The sequence below is a fragment of the Nycticebus coucang genome, chromosome 17, assembly GCF_027406575.1.
Source record: "Nycticebus coucang isolate mNycCou1 chromosome 17, mNycCou1.pri, whole genome shotgun sequence".
Taxonomy (NCBI): domain Eukaryota; kingdom Metazoa; phylum Chordata; class Mammalia; order Primates; family Lorisidae; genus Nycticebus; species Nycticebus coucang.
The window spans coordinates 81,787,383-81,810,674 of NC_069796.1; the positions used below are offsets into that span (position 1 = coordinate 81,787,383).

A 23,292-nucleotide genomic window follows, 5' to 3' on the forward strand; every position below is an offset into this window, starting at 1 on the left:
TAAAAGGAATGAGAGAAAGGGGCGGTGCCTATGGCTCAAAGGAGTAGGACGCAGGCCCCATATGCTGGAGGTGGCGGGTTCAAGCCCAGCCCCAGCCAAAAACTGCAAAAAAAAAAAAAAACCCCAAACAAAAAGGAATGACAGAAATAGAAAAGTCACCATCACAACAGCAGAATAATAACTGTTGCACCAATGGATGCCAAAGAGTGGACTGGGTAAAAGTTTGAGCTGAGAAAAGATAATAGTCTCAAAGCATCTCTCCTCTTCCCTCACCAAGGTATTTATTAATTTAAAAGAATAAAGTAGGCTCAGTGTCTGTAGCTCAAGTGGCTAAGGCACCAGCCACATACACCAGAGCTGGCAGCCCGGGCCTGCCAAACAACAATGACAACTACAACCAAAAAATAGCCAGGCGGGCGGTGCCTGTGGCTCAGTGAGTAGGGCGCCAGCCCCATATACTGAGGGTGGTGGGTTCAAACCCAGCCCCAGCCAAACTGCAATAACAACAACAAAAATAGCCGGGCGTTGTGGCGGGTGCCTGTAGTCCCAGCTACTCGGGAGACTGAGGCAAGAGAATTACCTAAGCCCAAGAGCTGGAGGTTGCTGTGAACTGTGACGCCAGGGCACTCTACTGAGGGTGACAAAATGAGACTCCGTCTCTAAAAACAAACAAACAAACAAAAAGAAAACTAGCCAGGCGTTGTGGCAGACACCTGTAGTCCCAGTTACTTGGGAGGCTGAGGCAAGAGAATTGCTTAAGCCCAGGAGTTGGAAGTTGCTGTGAGCTGTGGTGCTACTGCACTCTAACCAGGGCCACAGCTTGAGGCTCTGTCTCAAAAAAATAAATAAATAAAAGAAGAAAGTAGCAATTTTATAGTGGAGAAACCTGGCAGACACCACCTTAACCAAAGGACTGAGGTGCCCATCACCAGTCCTAATGAAGGCATGCACGCACAAACAAGTGGATGAAATTAACCCCGAAGAGCTGGGTGTTGTGAGATTCTGGAATTTGGCATCAGGGGACCTACATTCACATTTACTCCTGGCCCTTATCAGTGTGATCTTCGATCTCCTTTAGACATTAATTTTCCTTAATTGGTGAAAGGAGAGCGAGGCCTGTCATGATATTTAAGTATAGTGATATGAAATCATGTGTTCACCCTATGTAAGAAATGGGACCAGAAGAAAATATGATACCTAAGAGCATATGAAATCCATTTGTACTATGTAGCCCAGATATGCATGAAGGGTACATGGCTGCAGTGTCCTTCCCCTTACTGCATGGCCTCTCAGCTGAGGGGTGCCCTACAAACTACCCGACCAGTACTCCTCAAAAAATGAGTCACGAGTTGTGATGGGCGCTTGTAGTCCCAGCTACTAGAGAGGCTGAAGCAAGAGAATTGCTCAAGCCCAAGAGTTTGAGCTGGGACACCACAGCACTCTACCAAAAGTGACATAGTGAGACTGTCTCAAAAAAAAAAAAAAAAAAGTGAGTTATGAAAGACAAGAAGACTGAAGAGCCGTGAGAACCAAATGCAATGTGGGATGCCCGGTTGCATCCTGGGCCAGAAAATGGACCTTAGTGGAAAAACTGGTCAAATCCAAATAAAGCCTGGAATTTACAGTCTTGTACTAATGTTAATTTCTTTGTTTTGATCATTGTGCTATCATTACGTAAGATGTTAACACTGGATGAGGCCGAGTGAAGGGCAACTTTTCACTAAAGCTATGTCTACATAAAATTTAAAACAAAAAATCCACCCAGAGACATTGTTAACATTCCTGGCATATTTTCTGGTCCCTTTTCTTGCACAGGGTGACATTTTATGCTCCACTTAAGGAGGGGCCAAAGAGGACCCATGCTAAAGGTTTTACCTCTGCAGCCCAAGGCACCTGACATACAGCCTGGCCCAGCATGACTGGTTGGGGCAAGGTTACATGACCCTTCAAAAAAGGACTCATTCGGCTTAGCACCCATAACGCAGTGGTTATGGTGCCAGCCACATACACTAAAGGTGGTTCGAACCTGGCCCAGGCCAGCTAAACAACAATGACAACGGCAACAAAAAATAGCCGGGCATTGTGGTAGGCTGTATCCCAGCTACTTGGGAGGCTGAGACAAGAGAATCACTTAAGCCCAAGAATTGGAGGTTGCTATGAGCTGTGATGCCATGGCATTACCAAGGGCAATATAGTGAGAGTCTGTCTCAAAACTAAACAAAAAAAGGGACTCATTCTTGCCAGGGTCCTTGAAAGTTGTGGCAGGTGCTTGCAGTCCCAGCTACTTAGGAGGTTGAGGCAAGAGAATCACTTGAACCCAGGAGTCTGAGGTTACTATGAGCTAGGATGATGCCACCACATTCTAGCCTGGACAACAGAGTGAGATTCTGTCTCAAAAAAGAAAAAAACAGGGAGGTACCTGAGTGAGTAGGGCGCCAGTCCCATATACTGAGGGTGGCAGGTTCAAACCCGGCTCCAGCCAAACTGCAACCAAAAAAAATAGCCATGCGTTGTGGTGGATGCCTATAGTCCCCAGCTACTTGGGAGGCTGAGGCAAGAGAATCACCTAAGCCCAAGAGCTGGAGGTTGCTGTGACGCCACAGCACTCTATGGAGGGCAACAAAGTGAGACTGTCTCTTAAAAAAAGAAAAAAAACAAAGGACTTACAGGACAGTGCCCATCTGTTAGTAATACCTTCAAGGTTCCCTCAGCAGCTTTCAGAACAAGGTCACCGTCCTCTCTGGTGGCCAGTGGCTGAACAAGACAGTAGGATTAGGACTATTCTGTCCAACAAGGTTCTCTTCTGACAGGCAGTTGGACCCAGAGCTCTGCTGATGGTGCCCTCTGTCCAATCCCACCCACCTCCCTTGCCCTCCTAACTCCATCTCAGTATCTGCTCCCCAGAGGACCCACACAGCAAGGTATTCACTAAGTCTGCATGAATTGGTCACCAGTTATGGGTGACTAATCCAGGGATAATGTCTCTGTCCCCTCTGGTGCCTTTTTGTCCCCATTAGCTTGGTAAGCTCCTGCTCAGGGGCTGGTAGCTGGTGCAGGGCAGAAGGCTGCTCCGGGATGTTCCTAGACCTTTCTATACTGTGCACACGGTCCTGTGCCCAGCCTCCCATTGGTCCTAGCATGACAAACGCAGGCTTCAAGGACCACGAGGACTGCATGAGAATCCGTGTGTGGCCTGATTCTTGAAGGAGGAGGTGGAGCTACCACCCTGAAGGTTGCAGGGGGTGAGGAGAGCGTGACAGTGGAAATGAGGGTATCTGGTGTAAAGGGTGGGGATGAATGAATGTTTGGGTACAGGCAGTGACTGTCATGTGGCCTGGCTGCGGGTTTGGGATGGAAGCCAGGTAGGCAGGCTATGTCAGGCACATCTATCTACCCACTGGGCCAAGGAAGTGGAGCAGCAGCCCAGGGAAACCCCTGTCTTGGCAGAGAATACTGCGAAGACGGGTCTGATAGTTGGAAGTCTTCCGGTACTTCATGGAGCCAGGGCCCAGGGTAGAGAGGCTATGGCCCTGGTTTGGCTGACTGGCTGGACACGGAGAGATGGAAGGGGAGGTGAGAAAGCCACTGGATAGTCACCTAAGGGAGGGTGGGAATGGGTAGCCAGGTGGCTGAGACCCCAAGACCAAGCCTGTCACTCCCATATGCCAGTGGGAAGTGTCCCCTTTGGGTGCTAAGATCATCAGCTGTATCACAGCCATCTTTTCCAAACAGGCAGGAGTTCCTAAGTAACCTCAAGGGTCACTTCTCCTGGCCTTCCTTGGAGGGGCAAGGCAAGGAGTACCAGTGGGAAGGTGGCCTCCAGGCGCTGGTGGAGGGCACAGAAGAGACACTGCCTGCATAGGGAAGCCCCAAGCGGACCCTGTCCAGTCTTGAGCAGTCAGCCTTGTTGCAGCCAATAGGATCTGTGAAACCATCCCCTGCAAGATAAATGTATAGTTAATACAATTTTAAATATATGCTATACTGAAATATCTATGAATGAAATATCTCAATGTCTGGAATTTGCTTTAAAATAACCCTGGAGGGGGAGGGTTTATGTGGAGGTGAATAAAACCAGTCTCCAGTGGGTAACTTTTTTTTTCTTTTTTTTTTTAGACAGAGTCTCAAGCTGTCACCCTGGGTAGAGTGTCATGGCCTCACAGCTCACAGCAACCTCAAACTCGTGGGCTTAAGTGATTCTCTTGCCTCAGCCTCCCAAGTAGCTGGGACTACAGGTACCTGCCACAATGCCCAAATATTTTTTTGGTTGCAATTGTCATTGTTGTTTAGCAGGCCCAGGACTGGTTCGAACCCGCCACCCTAGGTGTATGTGGCTGGCACACTGCCAACTGAGCTACAGGCGCTGCCTCCAGGGGTAACTATTAATGACAGGCAATGGGCCAGGCAACACGGCTCATGCCTATAATCCTAACACTCTGGAGGCTAAGGTAGAAGAATTGATTGTGCTTAGGAGTTCAAGACCAGACTGAGCAAAACGCTGTCTTTACTAAAAATAGAAAAATTACCCAGACATTGTGGTGAGCACCTGCAGTCCCAGCTACTCAGGAGACTGAGAGAGGATTGCTTAAACCCAGGAATTTCAGGTTGCTGTGAGCTATGATGACACCATGGCACTCTAACCTGGGGCAAGAGACTATGTCTATAAATAAATATATATATATATTTTTTTTTCTTTTTCTTTTCCTGTTTTTGTTTTTGTTTTTGCAGTTTTTGGCTGGGTTTGAACCTGCCACCTCCGGCACATGGGGCCAGTGCCCTACCCCTTTGAGCCACAGACGCCACCCTAATTTTTCTTTTTATAGAGACAGAGTCTCACTTTATCATCCTAGGTAGAGTGCTGTGGCGTCACACAGCTCACAACAACCTCCAGTTCTTGGGCTTAGGCGATTCTCTTGCTTCAGCCTCCCAAGTAGCCGGGACTACAGGCGCCCGCCACAACACCCGGCTATTTTTTGTTGCAGTTTGGCCAAGGCTGGGTTTGAACCCACCACCCTTGGTATATGGGGCTGGCCACCTACCCACTGAGCCACAGGCGCCACCCATAAATAAATAAATATTTTAAAAACTAAAAACAAAAAATAAAAAAAAATTAAAAATTAAAAACAAACAAAAAAAACAAACAAAAAATAAAGGCACATGATGGGTACATGGGAAGCTTTTTAAAATTCTATCTTTTTGTACATTTGAAATATTCCTTTGTTTAATAAAATGAATATCCCCATTATCAGTGCCTTTTGAATATCTCTGGAATATGACAAGCCAGGCTCACATTTTTTTTTGAGACAGAATCTCACTATGTTGCCCTCGGTAGAGTGCCGTGGCATCACAGCTCATAGCAACCTCAAACTCTTAGGCTTAAGTGATTCTCTTGCCTCAGCCTCCCAAGTAGCTGGGAGTATAGGTGCCCGCCACAATGCCCAGCTATGTTTTTTGTTGCAGTTGTCATTGTTTTAGCAGGCGCAGTCTGGGTTCAAACCCACCAGCCTCAGTGTATGTGGCTGGCACCCGACCCACTGAGCTACAGGGACCACCATGGGCTCACTTTATTTTACAGAATTTCTTTCTCTTTGTAAATTATTTTATATTTTATTGTTTTATTTTTTGATTTCATTTCATTTCATCATCATTTCACTTCACTTTACTTCACTTCATTTCTTTTCGAGATAGAATTACTTTATTGCCCAGGCTAGAGTGCTGTGGTGTCAAGCCTAGCTCACAGCAACCTCAAACTCCTGGATGCAAGTGATCCTCCTGCCTCAGCCTCCCAAGTAGTTGGGAATACAGGCTCATGCCTCCATGTCTGGCTAATTTTTCTATTTTTAGTAGAGACAGGGTCTGGCTCTTGCTCAGGATGGTCTGGATCTACTGAGCTCAAGTGATTCTCCCACCTCAGCCTCCCAGAGTGCTAGGATTACAAGCATGAGCCACCACACCCAGCCTGTCTTTAAAACATTTTCAATTGTGGTAATATACAAATCCAAAACTTACTACCTCCACCATTTTTAGGTGTACAGTTCAGTAGTTTTAAGCACACTCACATTGTCGTGCAACCAGTCTTTTGAGCGAGCTCTTTTTATCTCATCCCTATAGTTTGCAGTGACTTCCCCAGGCTTGTCCCTTCTGCCACCCTGCCATTAATCACTACAACTAAGGGATTAGAGCCCAGGAAGTCTACAGCCAAGTATCCTGTTACCAACTGGAGTGGCTCGGCCTAGACTTGGCTATGTGGCTGGTCCAGGTTTCTAGTGACCCATGATTGGGCCACTGGGGCTGTTCAGACTTCTGGGGCCTGAGCAAGTCCTGGCTGCTTTATGGTTCCACCCCCACCGCCTGCCTGGGGCTGCCTTGGTCACCCCAGGAGACAGAACAGAGAAGAGAGGGGCGGAAGGGGTAAACAAGGGCTCCCCCAAGCTCTGCTGATTCAGGGAGGGCAATCCAGGTCCTGAGTCCACTTTCACCCCAGTTATGAGGTCAGGGGATGCCAGGTTGGTGCAGGGTCCTACAGCTCCAACTGTACCCATAATGTCCCTTCTGAGACACAGGTTAGAAAAATCTTGGAGGAATTGGCTGGAGCTAGGGTAGTTACCTGTTGGCCTGCTCTTTGCAAGGTCTGAAATCCTCAGATACTGCCTATCTATGAATGCCCAGCTCCAGACGAGAGAGGACAAGGAGTAAAGGGCCCTGGGGGACACTCAGCTGTCAAGTCCCTAGACATGCCCAAGGGATCTTTCCATTTCACAAATGAAGAATCCAAGGCTTGAAAGCCAGGCATGGTGGCTCATGCCTGTAATCCTAGCAGTCTGGGAAGCTGAGGTGGGAGGATCCTTTGAGTTCAGGAGTTCAAGATCAGCCTGAGCAAGAGAGAGAAAAATAGAAAAAAACAGCCAGGGGTTATAGCTGGCACCTGTAGTCCCAGCTACTAGACAGGCTGAAGCAGGAGGATTGCTTGAGCCCAGGAATTTGAGGTTGCCAGGAGCAAGGCTGACACCATAGCACTCTAGTGTAGGGTGAGACTTTGTCTCAAGAAAAGAAAAAAGGATTCCAGGCTCAGAAAGGTCACCAGGAAGTTACTGAATGGACTTAGAGCTGGACCAACTTCCATCTTTCTTCATTCCCTCTTTCCTTAATTAATTAGATAATGGCCATAGAACTGCTTTTTGAGCTTGGATTGAGTATAGCCAACTGCTAGGCTCTGGAAGAGGCACAGTGGGGAGAGTCTGGACATGGGTTGGCCACTACCTGTATACTCAGGTCTTACTGTCTCCTGGGGGTGACAGACAGGTGACCCACAGACAACAATGCCCTAGACAAGTGCCACCACAGTGAGGAAATGGAAAAAGCCTGGAGCAGCAGTGACAGTGGACGGGGTGATTAATTTTGCCTTGAGGGTGGAAGGAAGGTCCTGAGAGCGCTGGGTGCTCTTAATGGACGACCAGCCAACGACCAGCCACTTACAGACGAGGACATAGGAGCAAAGGTGCAGGGAAGAAACTACAGTGCCTGAGCCCGAAGGAGTCACAGGACCAATCTTGAAGCTGGGACTCAACCTCTCAGGCAGAGGACTATGGGGCCAGTTTGTAGGCTTCAAGGCTCCCTCTAGGGCAGAGTGGGGGCAGCTGAGCAGTAGGGAGTCCAGGCAGGCTGTTATATAGTCAGGAAGAAAGGTCATGAGGCGAGAGGTGATGGCCCAAGAGGTGGGGGAACTTCCTATTCAAGTGGGTGGCTGCAGGATTTTACAGTCTGGGCCACTCACAGGCACCACAGACCAGAGAGATACACCTGCAACAATGATGGAGGAGCTGGTGCAGGCAGCACAAGCTCTCCCCAGCCACCTGAAGCAGGTTCCTCAGCAAGAATTCTGTCCTTCTGATAAACTTTCCCCACCAGGAAAAGAAGGGCCAATTAATATTTACAGACGCCTACCACTTGCCAGGCACTGTGCCGTGTGCTTTACTTTATAGATGCTAGATTATTTAATCCTCCCCTTTTAGAGATGAGGAAACTGAGGTCAGGAGAGAGAAATTAAATTGTCCAAAGTCAGCCAATTCAGGAAGTAGGTGCATCCAGGGAGCTTGGTTTCACTTCCCCTGGCCTGGTGCCCTAAGTGCCTCACCCCTTGGCATCTGGGTGGTGTGGCTCTCATGCCAACTCCACAAGAATGTCAAGTCCGGGGGCAAGCAGCCCCAGGCAGTGGTGTCTGCCCCTGCAAGCCCAGCCATGCGCATAAAGTTCACTGAATACAAGTCATGCACCCTCCTAATGCCCCTAACCCCACCCAATGCCCCAGGAGTCTGGCCTCTCTCATGCTGTCCTGGCAAACATGGGGAAGGAAGAAAGAGGCCTGGCCTCCTCCTAGCTTCTGACTCGCAGCCTCTGTCCAGCCCATCTTCTTCTATCAACAGCCTCAGGGAGGCGGATGCAAGGGCAGGGTCAAGGAGTGCAGCTGACAGACTGAGCACTGGACTAGGCAGCAAGAGACCTAGCTTCCAAGCCCACCTCGCCAGGAACCAGCTCTGAGCTGTGTCTGTACCTGTTACTCCATCAGAGGAGGCTGCACCAAGGGCACCCAAGGGTCCAGTGTACAGCTCCATGGTTCATGCAAGACAATGAGCAGAGGAAGGCAGGAGGTGGCACTCTCTGGATTAGGGCTGAAGCCGCCCTCCCTGGGGCAGCTGGTCCCCCGAGCCTTGCCACTCCCCATCCAGGCAACCAGAGCAACCTCAAAGGGCTCAGAGAAGCCAAACAGGAAGGGTATCTGCCAGGGCAGTGCCCCAGGGAGACAGGCAGCCTGCCCAAGGCCAAAGGGGCTGGGCACCTGGGTTTTGTTTTGCTGAATGACATTTCTGTTAGAAGGATTGAGTGGAAAAAACACTGCTCTTACCCCACGATCAACATGGAAGACTTCTGTGACCTTGCGTGTGGGGAGTTTTCCTTACACACCAGCTGAGTGTCCTCTCTTTCAATTCCAATTATCTACACAGATATGGTGTCAGATTTCACAGGGTGAGGGCCCCCACTTCTGATGACCATTACAAGCCCCAGAGTATTTCACCTGTGCTTCTGAAATGGAGTTCCTGGGCGATGCCTGTGGCTCAGTGAGTAGGGCACCGGCCCCATATACCAAGGGTAGTGGGTTCAAACTCGCCCCAGCCAAACTGCAACAAAAAAATAGCTGGGCATTGTGGTAGGTGCCTGTAGTCCCAGCTACTAGGGAGGCTGAAGCAAGAGAATAACCTAAGACCAAGAGCTGGAGGTTGGCTCGGCGCCTGTGGCTCAAGTGGCTAAGGCGCCAGCCACATACACCTGAGCTGGCAGGTTCAAATCCAGCCCGGGCCCGCCAAACAACAATAACAGTTGCAACCAAAAAATAGCTGGGCGTTGTGGCAGGCGTCTGTAGTCCCAGCTACTTTGGAGGTGGAGGCAGGAGAATCGCTTGAGTCCAGGAGTTGGAGGTTGCTGTGAGTTGTAATGCCACAGCACTCTACCCAGAGCCTCAGCTTGAGGCTCTGCCTTAAAAAAAAAAAAAAGAGCTGGAGGTTGCTGTGAGCTGTAATGCCATGGCACTCTACTGAGGGTGACAAAGTGAGACTCTGTCTCTAAAAAAAAAAAAATGAAATTGGAGTTCCCAAGCCCTGCTCCTCCAGTTTGATTACTTTGCTAGAGCAGCTCCTAGAACTAAGGGAAACACTCACTTATGCTCACGGATTTTTTATGAAGGATATTCCAAAGAATATGGGTGAAGAGATCCATAGGGTGAGATTTGGTAGATGGGCAGAGCTTCCAAGCCCTCCCTGGAAGCTGGCACCTCCAGGAACATCCACATGTCCAGCTGTGCAGAGGCTCTCCAAACCCTGCCCTTCTGGGTTTTTATGAGGGCTTCATGACATGGGCATGACGGATTAAGCCACTGGCCACTGGCCATCAACTTAACTTTTAGCCCCTGCCCTTGGTGAGACTGGGGAGTGGGGCTGGAAGTCCTAACCTTCTACACTAGCATTGGTCTTTTGGGTGACCAGTCCCTATCCTGAAGCTGCCTTGTGGCTGCCAGCTACCAATCAACTAATTAACATACAAAAGACACTGCTATGGAGATTATAAAGGATTTTAGGAGTTTGTGTGCCAGGAAAGTGGGATGAAGACTAAACTTATACTTCACATTATTGCTAGGATGGAGCCAGGCTGTTCTCACCCTGCCCGAGCCCCCTGAGTGCCACAGCCACTTTCTCTCTCTCTTTTCTTTTTTTTTTTTTTTCTTTGAGAGGATCCTTGCTAGAGTGCCATAGCCTCAGCCTAGCTCATAGCAACCTCGAACTCCTGGGTTCAGGTGATCCTCTTGCCTCTGTCTCCCAAGTAGCTGGGACTACAGGCCCCCATTGCCACACCCAGCTAATTATTTCTATTTTTAGTAGAGACAGTCTTACTCTTGCTCAAGCTGGTCTAGAACTCCGGAGCTCAAGCAATCCTCCTGTCAGCCTCCCAGAGTGCTAGGATTATAGGCGTGAGCCACACTGCCCAGCCTCAGCCACCTTCTAGGTGTTTGGTTCAGTCACAGCAACCCTCCCAGGAAGTGGAAGGAACTAGGGCTGTGGCCCCTGAATCTGAGTTTGCATCAGAATTTAGCTACCACCCACTCCTTTGTCTTTTCCTGCAATTTCTTGCAAGTCAATTCTTACGAGTACCTTCTTCTCACAAGCCATCCCATGAACATCTCCATCTCTTCCTCTCCCTGCTGTCCTTGCCCTCCTTGGCCTCGTTTCTTTCAGGAGACTCCTGCAACCTGGCCACCCAGCCTGCACCACTTCAGAGGCCTCCACACCTAGCTGGGCATTCAAGCTCCCCTCTCTTGACACCTCAGCGGGCCCCAGTGCTTATTTCTCTTGAAATGGTTTTCTCTCATGTGCCACCTTCACACCTACTCCCTCACTGCCCTTTGCCACCCCATAGTAAGCTGATCTTCATCTGGATGTGTGTTGCCTTCTCAAGCCCTGCAACTGCTCCCCAGGCAGCACTGGCCTCTGTGGAAATGTTTCAAGGACCATCTCAAAAGCTACTTCTCCAGTGAGGCCCTTCCTTAGGTCTCCAAAATGGTCAAATGCTATCTCAGTGGGTATCCCAACTAGACTCAGGGCTCCTAAGGGGCTGAGACGTGGGGTAACTATTAATGAGTTTTTATAGACACATCCTCTGAAGTCTGCCACTTGGGTTGTTAGGAAATTGGTAAGGATAGCACAAAAGACAAAGGGTTGCAAACTGGTGGCCCCTGGTCCACAAGTGGCATGATTTTTTTGAGGTAAAATTTGCATAACATGGCTTGGTGCCTGTAGCACAGTGGTTACGGTGCCAGCCACATACACAGAGGCTGGTGGCTTCAAACCCGGCTAGCTTAAGCAACAATGACAACTGCAATAAAAAAAAAGAAAGAAAGAAAGAAAGAAAAAGAAATAGCCAGGCATTGTGGCGGGCACCTGTAGTCCCAGCTACTTGGGAGGCTGAGGCAAGAGAATCGCTTAAGCCCAAGAGTTTGAGATTGCTGTGAGCTGTGATTTTTTTTTTTTTTATTTTTGTTTGTTTGTTTTTACATTCACTAGAACCTGTTTCACGGGCTTGGTGTTCCTGAATGAACAATAACCTCAGACCCTGGCCAAAATGATCTCTTGAGGGCAGAATCAAAAACACACCTGGAAAGTGTCTCCACCATCCACCATCAAGATACTTTTTTTTTTTTTAGAGATAGAGTCTCATTTTGTCACCCTGCTGTGAGCTGTGATACCGTGGCACTCTACTGAGGGTGACATACTGAAACTGTCTCAAAAAAAATTGCATGACAAAATTAGTTATTTTAAAGCATACAATTTAATGGTATTTGGTACATTCACAACGGTGTACAACCACCACCTTTACCTGGTTCCAAAACATTTTCCCCATCCCAAAAGGAAATCCCACATCCATTAAGCAATTACTCCTCATTTCTCCCTCCCCACAGTCTCCAGCACTAATCTGCTTTCTGTCTATATGAATTTATTTATTTCCTACAAGTGGAATTATAACATGTGGCCGTTGTGTCTGATTTATTTGGCATGTTTTGGAGGTTCTTACTTGTACTATGTGTCAACATTTCACCCCTTTTATGGCTGAATAATATTTCACTGTGCGGACAGACCACATTTTGTTTATCCATTCATTGTTAGTTTGGGCTGTCTGCACCATTTGGTTGGTTGACTGCTGTGACCAGTACTCCTACGAACATTTGTTTGCTTGTTTGATACTTGTTTTAAATCCTTTTGGGTATATACCGAGGAATAGAACTGCTGGGTCATATGGTAACTCTACGTTTAACTTTTCAAGGAAGAAAGGATGCTTTAATTTTTTGAATGTGAATACCTTTAGGTGTCTCTCTGTCTCCTCTCTCAGTTTCCAACTTTTCTGTTTGGTTCATTTACATTATTTTTCTGGCCCCTGAAGGCACCTGAATCCCTAGAAGGCTCCTTTGGCAAAAAACACAAACAAAAAAACAACCTTAGCGCCCAATTCCGCTGCTAACTAGCCAGAGACTTCAGGTAAACTCTTCACTTCTCACTACTTTGGCTCAGTCTCAAAAGGGAAATAATGCGTACCTGAGAGGAGGCAGCGACGATCGGGGGGTGGGGTGGGGCAGATGAACCCAACAAGCCCCTTTGGACGCTGTTCAATTCTGGAAACAGAGGCGGGCGAGGTCGGAGGAGGAGGAGGAGGAAGAGGAAGCAAAGGAGGCGGCGGCGGCGGTGATCTGTCAGCCCTCTGGAGGTTCGGCCGCGCTCTGGGCTGCAGACCCCCGGGTCTGAGCCGGCGCGCACAGGTTGGCCGCCCGGCTGGGCGCAACCAGCAGGGGGCTCGGGCTCAGGGACCTCGAGTCCGGACTTGGCGGCGCGCCCCGCGCTCTGGAGGAGCTCAGGTTGACTTGCCGGTGGGTGGGGGCGCCCCGGGCCGCACCCCCGGCCCCGCCCCCTACATCCGGGGGCCGGGGCCGGGCTCTGGGCTCGCCGCGCGCCAGTGAGTCAGGCCGGGTTTTCCCTCCGCCTCTGGGGCAGGCGAGCGAGCGCCACCGAGTGCGTCTCTCCCTCGCTAATCCGGCTCCGGCGCCCGCCCGCCCGCGTTTTCCCGGCGCCTGCCGCACGGCAGCTCCGATCCGGCTCGCAGTCTCGGCCGGAGTTGGCGTCTCGAAGGAGGGTTCAAATCCGCACGAGGGAACTGCAGCGCGCGAGGGGTGCGGCTCCGCAGGCCGGCAAGCGCAACGCCAGCATGGTAAGTGGGGCGCCGCTGGGGTCCAGGGGTCGGGGACTGGACTTGGGAGATGGAGAAGGTTGCTGAGGTCTGTCTTTCCGGCGTCCTTGGCCAAGCCACAGCCCCTGCTGACCTAGGCTCAGGTCTGAGTGAGAAATGGGCGGGGGTGGCATGGTGCGGTGTGCGCCCAGGTGCTCCTGCTCCTGGACACCGAGGCACCAAGGCGACGGATCGGGAACTGACCCCGACTCTCCGCTAGTGTGGCAGTCCGCAGGTTACCTTCCTCCCCGCAACCCCTGCAGATGCGCTTTCCTAGGAGCAGCGCGCGGGACTCCAGCGCCACGGCTGGGTGGGGCAGGCGTCCTTGGCGCGACAGTCTGACCTCGGCCTCCGCCCCCCTGCTCAGTGCTCCCTGGGGAGGGATCTGGAGGAAACGCTCCCCTACCCAGTCCCCCAGATAGCTCACGGACCTCTCGCAGTTCTGGGGAATCCTCGCCCCGACTTCTGCCTACCTGGGGGCAATTCTGTAGGGATGCCGATCTCATCTGCCCTGCCGCCTCCTCTTCCTACTAGACCTCCCGCCTGTCCTTTCTCGCCCCACTCCACTCCTTTCCTCCCCCAACCCCCTGCTCAGTCTGAACTGCAGCTGAGGACCTGAGGACAGGAGACATTCCCAGATCTTGGCCACAGCCTTTAACCAAGGGGCTTGGGGCCAGGCCGAAATCAGGGCCCTGGTGTTGTCCAGAAAGGGGACTGGGATTTGTCTCCCACTAGGCACCTACCCCCACCCCAAACACATAGGAACAGATCTGCCTGGGAGCAGAGGCAGCCAGCTGTCCTGGGCCCAGTGATCAGCCTCCTCCCAGGGCCCTCCCAGGCAGGGCTCCTCTACCAACTGGTTGTGTGGGTGTGTATGTGCGAGACTGTGAATGCATGCGGCCAGCCTGCTCCTGACACCGCCTCTAGAGCTGGAGCTGGCATGGGGCCCTTCCTCTCTTTCTTCCTGACCTGGGGGACAGGCAGGAGGGATTCTAGGCTCAGAGGACTGCAGTCCAAGCCAGCCTGGTTGCAGATGCCCTTGGGAGAAATGTGTCAAGGGCTGGGCAGACATTCATACACAGCAATGTGTGCCCCTGGAGGGGAACCTGTGACCTTTGGCTGGAACAGCCTGGTGCAGCAGGGAGGACCATGCCCAGGGAGTTGAGATTGCTCCTCATTGTGGAGTCCAGGCCTCAGTTTCCCTGTTTGTAAATGTGTTGAGGATAACTGTCCTGTTAGCCCCTTATAAAGCTATTGTGGAGATGAAATGAGGTAATGAAAAGGAAAGGCTGAGAAAAAACTATAGAATTCTGTGTGATTGTGAATGACTGTATAGTGATACTAAGAACCACTCCTCAAGTCACTGTGGGAGTCAGGTATGCCAGCCCCCTCTGGGCCCTCTAGCCCACTACCCCTTTTTCTAGAGCTGGGACATTCCAGTCTCATTCCTCAGGGGCAGCTGCAGACACACCCCTCAGCAAAGCTGATCTCCAGCAAGTGGCAGGACCCTCCCCTGGGGCCAGCCTGGGGCAGTTGAGAATCCCGTCCATGTGGGGGCTGGGGTATCCCACTCCAGAGGAGATGCAGAGTGGGGTCAGAGGAGACTTCTAAGCTTGGAGAGCCTGTGTTTTCCCACCCAGCTGAACATGACCTTCGCTTCCTGGACCTCAGTTTCCTCTTCTGAAGTGGGGAATAACAAAACTCACGTGTGTGCGTTGTGTGAGGCAGGCACACTACTAGTAGAGCCCCACTAACAGCAATGGAGATGCCTCTGCATGTTCTCTTTTTCTTTGCTTCATGGTGAGAGCAACCTATTCTCCCTCTGGACCCAAGGGTTGGTCCAAAAGAGATGGACCTCCCGTGTTTTCAGTCTGCTGCTAGTCGTGGGCATGAGGGGACAGCAGGAGTGAAGGGACCGTATTAAGGCCAGTTGGAACCTGTGGAGAATGTAGCTCATGTGGCCCATCCCAGACCTAGCCAATTGGGTGGTGATGGTGCTTTCAGCTATGGACAGGGAAGCCCAGGCACTCAGAGAAGACCTTGGCTTCTTGCTCTGACCTACTAGTGAGGCTGTAAGGCACTTGCTTCCCCCTCCCCCAAATTCTCTTCATCCCACCCTGCACAGCTGCCCTGGCCTGAACAAGCAGTCCCTGGGCTTCCAAGCAACGGGAAGGAATGTGTATGTTGGGGAAGAGGGGTAGGGACCCCTTTAATAAAGGGGACTATCCCCAGACTCAGACCTGGGCAGGAAGGAACCTTCTGAAAGCTAACTCCCTTGGCTCTGCTGACAATACAGTCAGAGAAGTTACTGGGAGGGACAGAGGGAGCAGGAAGGGGCCTCAGGAAAGACAAAGGGAAGGGGCTGACGGCTCCCCCTTCCTTAAGCCTCCTAGCTGTTTGTGATGGTCAATGCCACACTGCATTCACCACTAGCCACAGGCACACTTGCACAGGTCTGCATCTAGCCTGGGACTGGGGAGGACCCTTGGGTCTTCATGGTGGGGAACTCCTGTGTTTTGTCTGTGTATCCTGGAAGGTGCTCAGTGCTGTGTGTGTGACCTTGTGCATGACTGTGTCTGCTGTTGGACATAATCGTCAGTGTTTCTGTGCTGCTGGGTGGGACTGACAGGTAACACATTGTTGTGGCCCATGCCACCTCTAGTTCAGGAACTCTCCCCTGGACCTGAGATGCCTGGTGGAATCCTGAGATGGGAAAATGAGAATTTGCCAAGGGGAATGTGGGGGCGGAGTGGGGTGGTGTGTGTTGGAGATGATGTGGGTGCTTTTTAGCACCACTGCTGATATCGTCCCCTCCTTGGTCATACAGCACTTAACAGTTCACAAGCCCTTTTGCTGGCATGGTCTCTGATGATCTAGCTCAGCGGTTCTCAACCCACAGGAACTGTATTAAAGGGTTGCGGCATTAGGAAGGTTGAGAATGACTGCTCTAGCTAATCCCATGAGGAAGGCAGGGCAGGCAGAGCTTTTCTCATCTCTGAGATGTGGAAGCCGAGGCTTGGCGAAGGGGAGTCCAGCAGAGAGAGTGTGAGGGTGGGCTGGAGACCAGGTCTCTGCAGTCTTCTGCACCAGAAGTACCGATAGGAGTTGAGTGCACTCTTGGACAGAGCAAGGTCTCTTGGAGTGTGGTCTTCTTGGTGAGAAGGTGTCTGGTGGAGAGGCAGGATGATTCAATTCCAATTCTTTTGGCTATGGGTGATGACATCCTGTCCCCTTGCCCCGGTAACATTGAGCAGCCATGGGCTGGGATTCCTGACCAGCTCTGTGACCTTATCTTTAAAAAGGGATAGTTATGATATCACAGTATGAGACTGCTGTGCAGGGCTGCATAGCCAGAGGGGCCCAGCTCCTGTGATTCCCTACCTGGATGAATCCCCCAAGCCTGTGTAGCCTGTGATGCCTATTCACATTGGGCTGGGGGACAGGGGTATACAAACTCCCCTCCCATGGCAGGGCTGGGAGGGGAGGCTGGAAAGCTTATTTTTGCCCAGGATGAGACTGTGGGCCACAGTGTGGAGCAAGACCTGCTCTTCCTCCCCCTTCCTGGAGAGCTTAGTTTTCTACAAACACAAAACCTGGAAATGGTGGAGGAAGATGGAACCTCCTAACGACCATTGTTTGGGGTGGGAGTGGGTGTCCCTAAAGCATATTGAGTAGGCGGTAGGGATCACAGCTGCAATCTGTCTGTTGGGCTTCTGCTCCAGAATGTTTGTGGGTGGGAGACAGAACCCGTGACATTCATTCACTCAGCAGAACCTTTCTGAGCGCCTATATTGTGCTGACCATGAGGCTGTGCACGGGATCCCTGGGGACTGGATGCCAGCCCCACCTTCCAGAGTGGGGCCCAGCCCAGGTGGGAGCTGATGCATCAACCTGGTCTTTCGGTGGTGGTTGTGTGTCTGATTGAGTTCAGCTTTGGCCAGCCTGTCTTAACCCTGGCATTGGGCCAGGCCTGGACTGGGAGCTTTGTCATGTTATGTCATCGGTCCTTACAGCATCCTGGAGTGATAAGTGTTATCATTGCCATTGTACCCGTGAGAAAGCCAAGGCTTGCTGATGTTAGTGGCTTTGCTGAGGTCAAATACCAATTGGCTCTGCCAGAGTCAGGATTTGGGGCCCACCCTGCCTGGTGGTGGGCTTTAAAGTAATGGTGTATATGAGGGCTGGCAGGGGCCCACCTACTCCCTCCCTCCCCACCTCCTTTCCCAGACTAGAACACCTGTTCCGGAAACTGGCCATTGTTGACACCATCCTTCCTCCCCTTGGCCCTTCCTGTTTGTGTCCCTCCTCCTGTAGCTGCCACCCCACCTCCACTCCCACCACAACCCCACCCCAGATGTTTCCCTGGAAGAGCTCTGTTTGTTTGCAGGAAGAGGGGCTGAATGGATTATCCCCACCCTCCAAATGTGGGGAACGTGGCAGGAGAGTAGGCAAAGTCAGGGTCAGACAGCCTGAGTCCATCTTCACTAGCCCTTTACTAGCCTAGTCCTGTAGCTGAGGGGACTCCCCCATACCTCTCAATCACACACAGGCCCCCAGCTGGAGCACCACTGCTTTTCCTTAGACTTACTCAGACCAATAAGAGTGATAGAGGGACGGGGGCTTCGGAGCCTATACCCCTTTCTCTTGGCAGCCTAGGAATCCTGTCCTGGGATTCCTCTGGGCCAAGTGTGGGAGCTACAGAGAGCAAGCACCTGGCTGTAGGGTGCGAGGGGAGCTAGACAGCAAGTGCCTGCCTGCCCCCAATGGAGCCTCCCAATTCCCAGAAGCAGCTGCCTGTGCCCTGTTGAAACTTCATGGCCACAGCCCCCGACCCTGCTGACATTGCCATGGGCAGCGTGGGCAGCCTGTTGGAACGTCAGGACTTCTCCCCTGAAGAGCTACGTGCAGCACTTGCTGGGTCCCGGAGCACCCGCCAGCCTGATGGGCTCCTCCGGAAGGGCTTGGGCCAGCGTGAACTCCTCAGCTACCTGCACCTCCCCAAGAAGGATGGCAAGACCACCAAGCGGGCCCCTCGGAATGACCCTGCTGACTATGCCACCCTCTACTACCGGGAACATCCTCGAGCCGGAGACTTCAGCAAGACTTCTCTGCCTGAGCGGGGTCGCTTTGACAAGGTGTGCCTCTGCCCATGCCCTTTACCTGCAATGGGAGATGGGCCTCCCTTGGAGACCCTGATGGGGGTGGGGGTGGGGATGGGGCGGGCTGAAATGTGAAAGTCCTGCTAGGGCTTGGTCACTGCCTCCAGTGGCCTGCACCCATGTTCTCAGAGAGGATTCCCCCAGGGGCCTCACACCTGCCCTTTCTTCCTAGCAGTGCCGCATTCGCCCATCAGTGTTCAAGTCTGCAGCAGGCAATGGGAAGGGTGTCCTGTCCATGCAGAGCCTGGCAGCCCATAAGGGTCAGAAGCTGTGGCGCAGCAATGGCAGCCTGCACACACTGGCCTGCCACCCGCCCCTGAGCCCAGGGCCCTGGGCCACCCAGGCCCGGGCACAACTGCTGCATGCCCTCAGCCTAGATGAGGGTGGCCCAGAGCCCGAGCCCAGCCTGTCTGACTCCTCCAGTGGGGGTAGTTTTGGCCGTAGCCCCGGCACTGGCCCTAGCCCCTTCAGCTCCTCTCTGGGCCACATTAACCACCTTGGTGGCTCCCTGGACCGGGCCTCGAGAAGCCCCAAGGAGGCTGGGCCACTGGCTATGATGAGCTGCCTGCCAGAGCCACCACCCCCCTACGAGTTCTCCTGCCCCACCACTGAAGAGATGGTGGCCATTCCGCCTGACACCTGTGAGGACCTGAAGCGAGTCCTCGGCGATGAGGATGGCTCCAACCCCTTCACACAGGTGAGCGAGCCCCTGCCCTGGAGTCCTATTCTGTGCCTTGGCATCGGGGTACAGTCAAGACAGAGGCCCCAACTAGCTCATCCACACGGCTCTGGACACGAGAGTAAGAAAGTTGAAGATGTCTCTGTTCCTTTCCCCCATATCCCATGTGGAGAGGATGTCATGTCCTTGTGGTTCTTGCCTGGGAGTTGCGTGGGAAGGGGAGACAGAGGCTCCCATGGAGGGCCTTGTGTTGGGGACACTTCACCTCTGGAGGGCATCTGGGTTAGGACATCTGTGTGGCTGGGTGCTGGGTCCTGGCCCTGTGGTGTAGGGAAACAGGACCTTAGCTATGGGAGTGGGGGCAGGGCCACATGTACACCTGGGCGTGGCTGTGCTGGTCCTATTGGGTGCCTCTTCCCCTTGGCAGGTGCTGGAGGAGCGCCAGCACCTGTGGCTGTCTGAGCTGAAGCGCCTGTATGTGGAGCGGCTGCATGAGGTGGCCCAGAAGGCTGAGCGTAGCGAGCGCAACCTCCAGCTGCAGCTGTTCATGGCCCAGCAGGAGCAGCGGCGCCTACGCAAGGAGCTGCAGGCTCAGCAGGGCCTGGCCCTGGAGCCTCGGCCCCCTGGCACTCTCCCAGAGGCTGACCCCAGTGCACGACCAGAGGAGGAAGCACGATGGGAGGTGAGAGACAACCGGGGGCTCAGAAACCTCTGTTGCTGTGGTCCCATCCTCTGTCCGACCCCACGACCAGCTCCCCTCACCCTGGTTTGCTTGTGTCTCCACTCCAGGTGTGCCAGAAGACAGCGGAGATTAGCCTCTTGAAGCAGCAGCTGCGGGAAGCCCAAGCGGAACTGACCCAGAAGCTGGCTGAGATCTTCAGTCTGAAGACGCAACTTCGGGGCTGCCGGGCACAAGCCCAGGCTCAGAGTGCAGAACTGGCCCAGCTGCGTGAGGCTGTGCGCAGCCTTCAGGAGCAGGCCCCTCGGGAGGAGGCCCCAGGCAGCTGTGAGACTGATGACTGTAAGAGCAGGGGGCTGCTGGGGCAGGCAGGAGGAAGTGAGGCCAGAGATAGTGCTGAGCAGCTGCGAGCTGAGCTGCTACAAGAACGGCTCCGGGGCCAGGAGCAGGCTCTGCGCTTTGAGCAGGAACGGAGGACTTGGCAGGAGGAAAAGGAGCGTGTGCTGCGCTACCAGCGGGAGATCCAGGGGGGCTACATGGACATGTACCACCGCAACCAGGCACTGGAGCAGGAACTGCGGGCACTGAGGGAGCCCCCCACGCCCTGGAGTCCTCGGCTGGAGTCCTCTAAGATCTGAGGCCAGCAGAGTGAGCTGACAGCAGACACACTGTCAAAAGGCACCCTGAGAGTTGGCTCAGCTCTCCCTGACACTGGTCTGGGGTGGAATCTGCAGAGGCCAGCCCAGGGCCAGGCAGGCCCACAGAGAGAAGGGATCTAGGGGGGCTGTGGGCTGGGCAGGGTGCCTGCAACAAGAGCAAGGGCAAGTCTCTCCTGGTAGAAGAGCACCCAGGCAGGACCCAGCCCTGCTCCCTGGTATGGGTGTGGTCCAGGGCAGGAGGCTGGGGAGTTGAGCCTGGTGGTGCAGAAGGGCAGGCATGAAGGCGTGAGGGAGGGAGGCTGCAGATCCAGGCTAAGGCTGTCTCCACAGAAGGAGGCTACGATGGGAACATTGGCCTCCTTCAGAATAAAACCATGATTTTTACCAAGAGGCCCCAGGGAATATGTTGAGCCTGTCCCTGGCCTGATTCCAGTGGATTATGGATGGAGTTGGGGGACTGACTGAGGCTGTGGCTCGTCCTATGGTCATGGTCAGTGGCAGAGTGTTCCCTGTACCTGGCTGGGCATCTGCTGGGCATGTGTGTTGGGTGGAGGGATCTTGCTCTTTGCCTCAGCACCACACAGTTCCTTAGCTTCTGTGTGGGCTGAAATTCCTTTCTTTAGCACCAGTGGATTTTTCAGAAGGAACAATACCAGGGAGCTCCAGAAAAATAAAAGGGCAAGTCAACCAAGGCGCTTTGAGAACGTGAAATGTTTTGGTGGGAAGTCTGGGCCCTGGGTGCCTAGGTCCCTACTGGTTTGGGGGCCAGCCTAAGACAGCCTCGGCCAGAGCATCCAAAAGATCTAGCCCTCCTTTCCCAGAACCCACCTCCATCTTTCTGTTTGGCTGTGCTGTGCTCCTCCCTCCAGAGGGGTAGGGGGCCCTAGGAAGGTGCAAGAGAAGAAGTGGGGAAGCTTGTGGGCACTTGGTAAGGAGCCTTTACCACAACAGGGAATGGGAACATTTCCCCATAGGCAGTGGGGCTGGGAGATATTTTTAACCAGAGATGAAATATGATTGATTTGTATTCTGGAAAGCTCTCTCCCAGGAGGAAGCACTCTGCTTTATCCTTAACAGGTTCCAGGACTATCAGTCATTTCTGATCCCTGCCCTCAGCTGAGGCTAGTTGCATCTTCTCTAAAAACCACACTCACCTCTGGCCTCTCAGAGGTCTGGTTATGTGTCTACGCCTTTGCTTCACTCCAAGATTGGGGGGCTTGCAGCACAGCCCCAGAATGGCTATGCAAGTGGTGTATCCCTGCTCTGGGGGGAAGTTCATCTTCCCTATAGATATGTTATTGGACCAACTGCTGTGCATCGAGTATTTACTGTCTGCCAGGTGCTGTGTTGGGACCTTGTGGGCATGGGGGTGCAGGTTGAGTTAGATGTGCTTCCTACCCTGGGGGAGTCAACACACAGCTGTCTGCCACCTAGTCCCTTTCCTAATAGGGCAGCTGAGGGAAACTCTGAGTTGACTTCAGAGAACCCTGGTCACTCCCGTTCACTGCATTTGGTCCTCCAGGGCCATGCCTGACAGCTCCTCAGGCCCAGCAGTGGGTCCTGGCTATAGAGTGGAGCCATTGTGCTGGGATGTGGATGGCCAGTTGTGAGCTGAGGGAGCCTACCTTCTTAGGGCAGAGAGCAGTGTGTGTGAGCTGTCTGCTGTGGGGATGGTTTGTTTATGGCAGGTGTGTGTAGAGATGTGCTTGCGGGTAGTGGGTGTGTCCTAGGGGTGTGTTTAGAACACTAGCTGTCCTCTGCCTGACAAGGGAAGGGGAGCACCCAGGGTAAGCAGGTCAGTCCCGCACAGGCCTTGGTACCCATTCGCACTTCACAGGCCCCTTCAGAGTCAGGTCTCTAGGCCAGGGGCTCCAGAGGACCCCCAGAGCTGGGTGCTGGCCTGAAGTCTGGATCATGCCCTTCCCATAACTAGGTGCTGGTCAGACTATGTCCATGTGCCCCCAAGTGGCTGGGGTCCACCTCAGTATACCAGCTCTGCAGAATAGTTCCCCACCCAGCAATTAGGGAGCTGTGCTGGCCAGTACAGCCAGCAAGGAAAGGGTGGGCGGTACCAAAACTTGGCAGCTGTGCCAGAAACCAAAGCCAGGCCCAGATGGAGGGGGAGGGCACCAGAGCCGAACCTGGGGCGTCTCAGAGGGAACCGGATCCCTGTTAGCTCATCCGTGCTGGGCAAACCAGTTCTTTGGTCCCCAAGCCGGCTGGGTGGCTCTGAGGCCAGCTGATCACAGGTGTCACTGTAGTGGCTACTGCTTCAGGGCAGCCCCTCCCTCCTGCCCTCAGACTCACTCAGCCATCCCCTTCAGCCCCCTCCTCCAGCAGACTAGGCCCCAGCAGCCAGTTCTGTCCTGAAATGTGGCACCTTTTCTGCCTGATACCTCCTTTCTCTGCTCAGATAGTGTCATACCTTCCTGCGATTCTCTGGGCCCCTTTGCTTATCACTTAAGGATTCCAACACTGGCCTCCAGGGTCACTGATAGTCGTAGCCCCTTCCATCCTGGGTACCCCTCCTAACCCTCTAGGCAGAGCCCCTCAGGGTGCTCACATCTTGCCTGCTTGGGGAAGCTTTTCCTGAAATCATTCCCACTGTGCCCACAGCTCTCCCCCACCCGCCCCCACCCCCCATCTCCCCGCCCTGTCAGAGCTTTCCATGCTGCCATAATTGTTGGTTTGCATCATCTCCTTTGGACTGAATGAGAATCTGTTCTCATCCCCAATCCTGTGGCTATAACCCCCAAAGGCACTATGGGGATGTGGAGTCAAGAGTAACAGACCCTC

At 52.9% G+C, this 23,292-nt stretch overlaps 1 protein-coding gene across 4 annotated transcripts; it reads left to right on the top strand.

The window, feature by feature from the left end:
- The first annotated feature begins 12,019 nt into the window (after window positions 1-12,019).
- On the top strand, window positions 12,020-20,877 carry N4BP3 (NEDD4 binding protein 3). Of its 4 annotated transcripts, XM_053566329.1 has the most exons (6): window positions 12,953-12,964; window positions 13,089-13,302; window positions 18,105-18,455; window positions 18,652-19,176; window positions 19,586-19,840; window positions 19,948-20,877. In XM_053566329.1, the coding sequence occupies exons 3-6, from the start codon at window positions 18,135-18,137 to the stop codon at window positions 20,473-20,475; spliced, it is 1,629 nt and encodes a 542-aa protein (XP_053422304.1). In that variant the 5' UTR covers window positions 12,953-12,964; window positions 13,089-13,302; window positions 18,105-18,134; the 3' UTR covers window positions 20,476-20,877. The 4 variants fall into 4 exon arrangements, with proteins under 4 accessions (XP_053422306.1, XP_053422305.1, XP_053422304.1 ...); XM_053566331.1 differs by having other exon boundaries at window positions 12,020-13,302; window positions 18,655-19,176; XM_053566330.1 differs by having other exon boundaries at window positions 12,020-13,302; window positions 18,108-18,455.
- The last annotated feature ends 2,415 nt before the right edge of the window (window positions 20,878-23,292 follow it).

Coding starts and splice junctions, on each gene's coding strand:
- N4BP3 (XM_053566330.1), top strand. CDS start 18,135: ATGGCCACAGCCCCCGACCCTGCTGACATTGCCATGGGCAGCGTGGGC. Junction 18,456..18,651: donor AGCGGGGTCGCTTTGACAAG/GTGTGCCTCTGC, acceptor CTTTCTTCCTAG/CAGTGCCGCATTCGCCCATC. Junction 19,841..19,947: donor AGGAGGAAGCACGATGGGAG/GTGAGAGACAAC, acceptor TCTCCACTCCAG/GTGTGCCAGAAGACAGCGGA.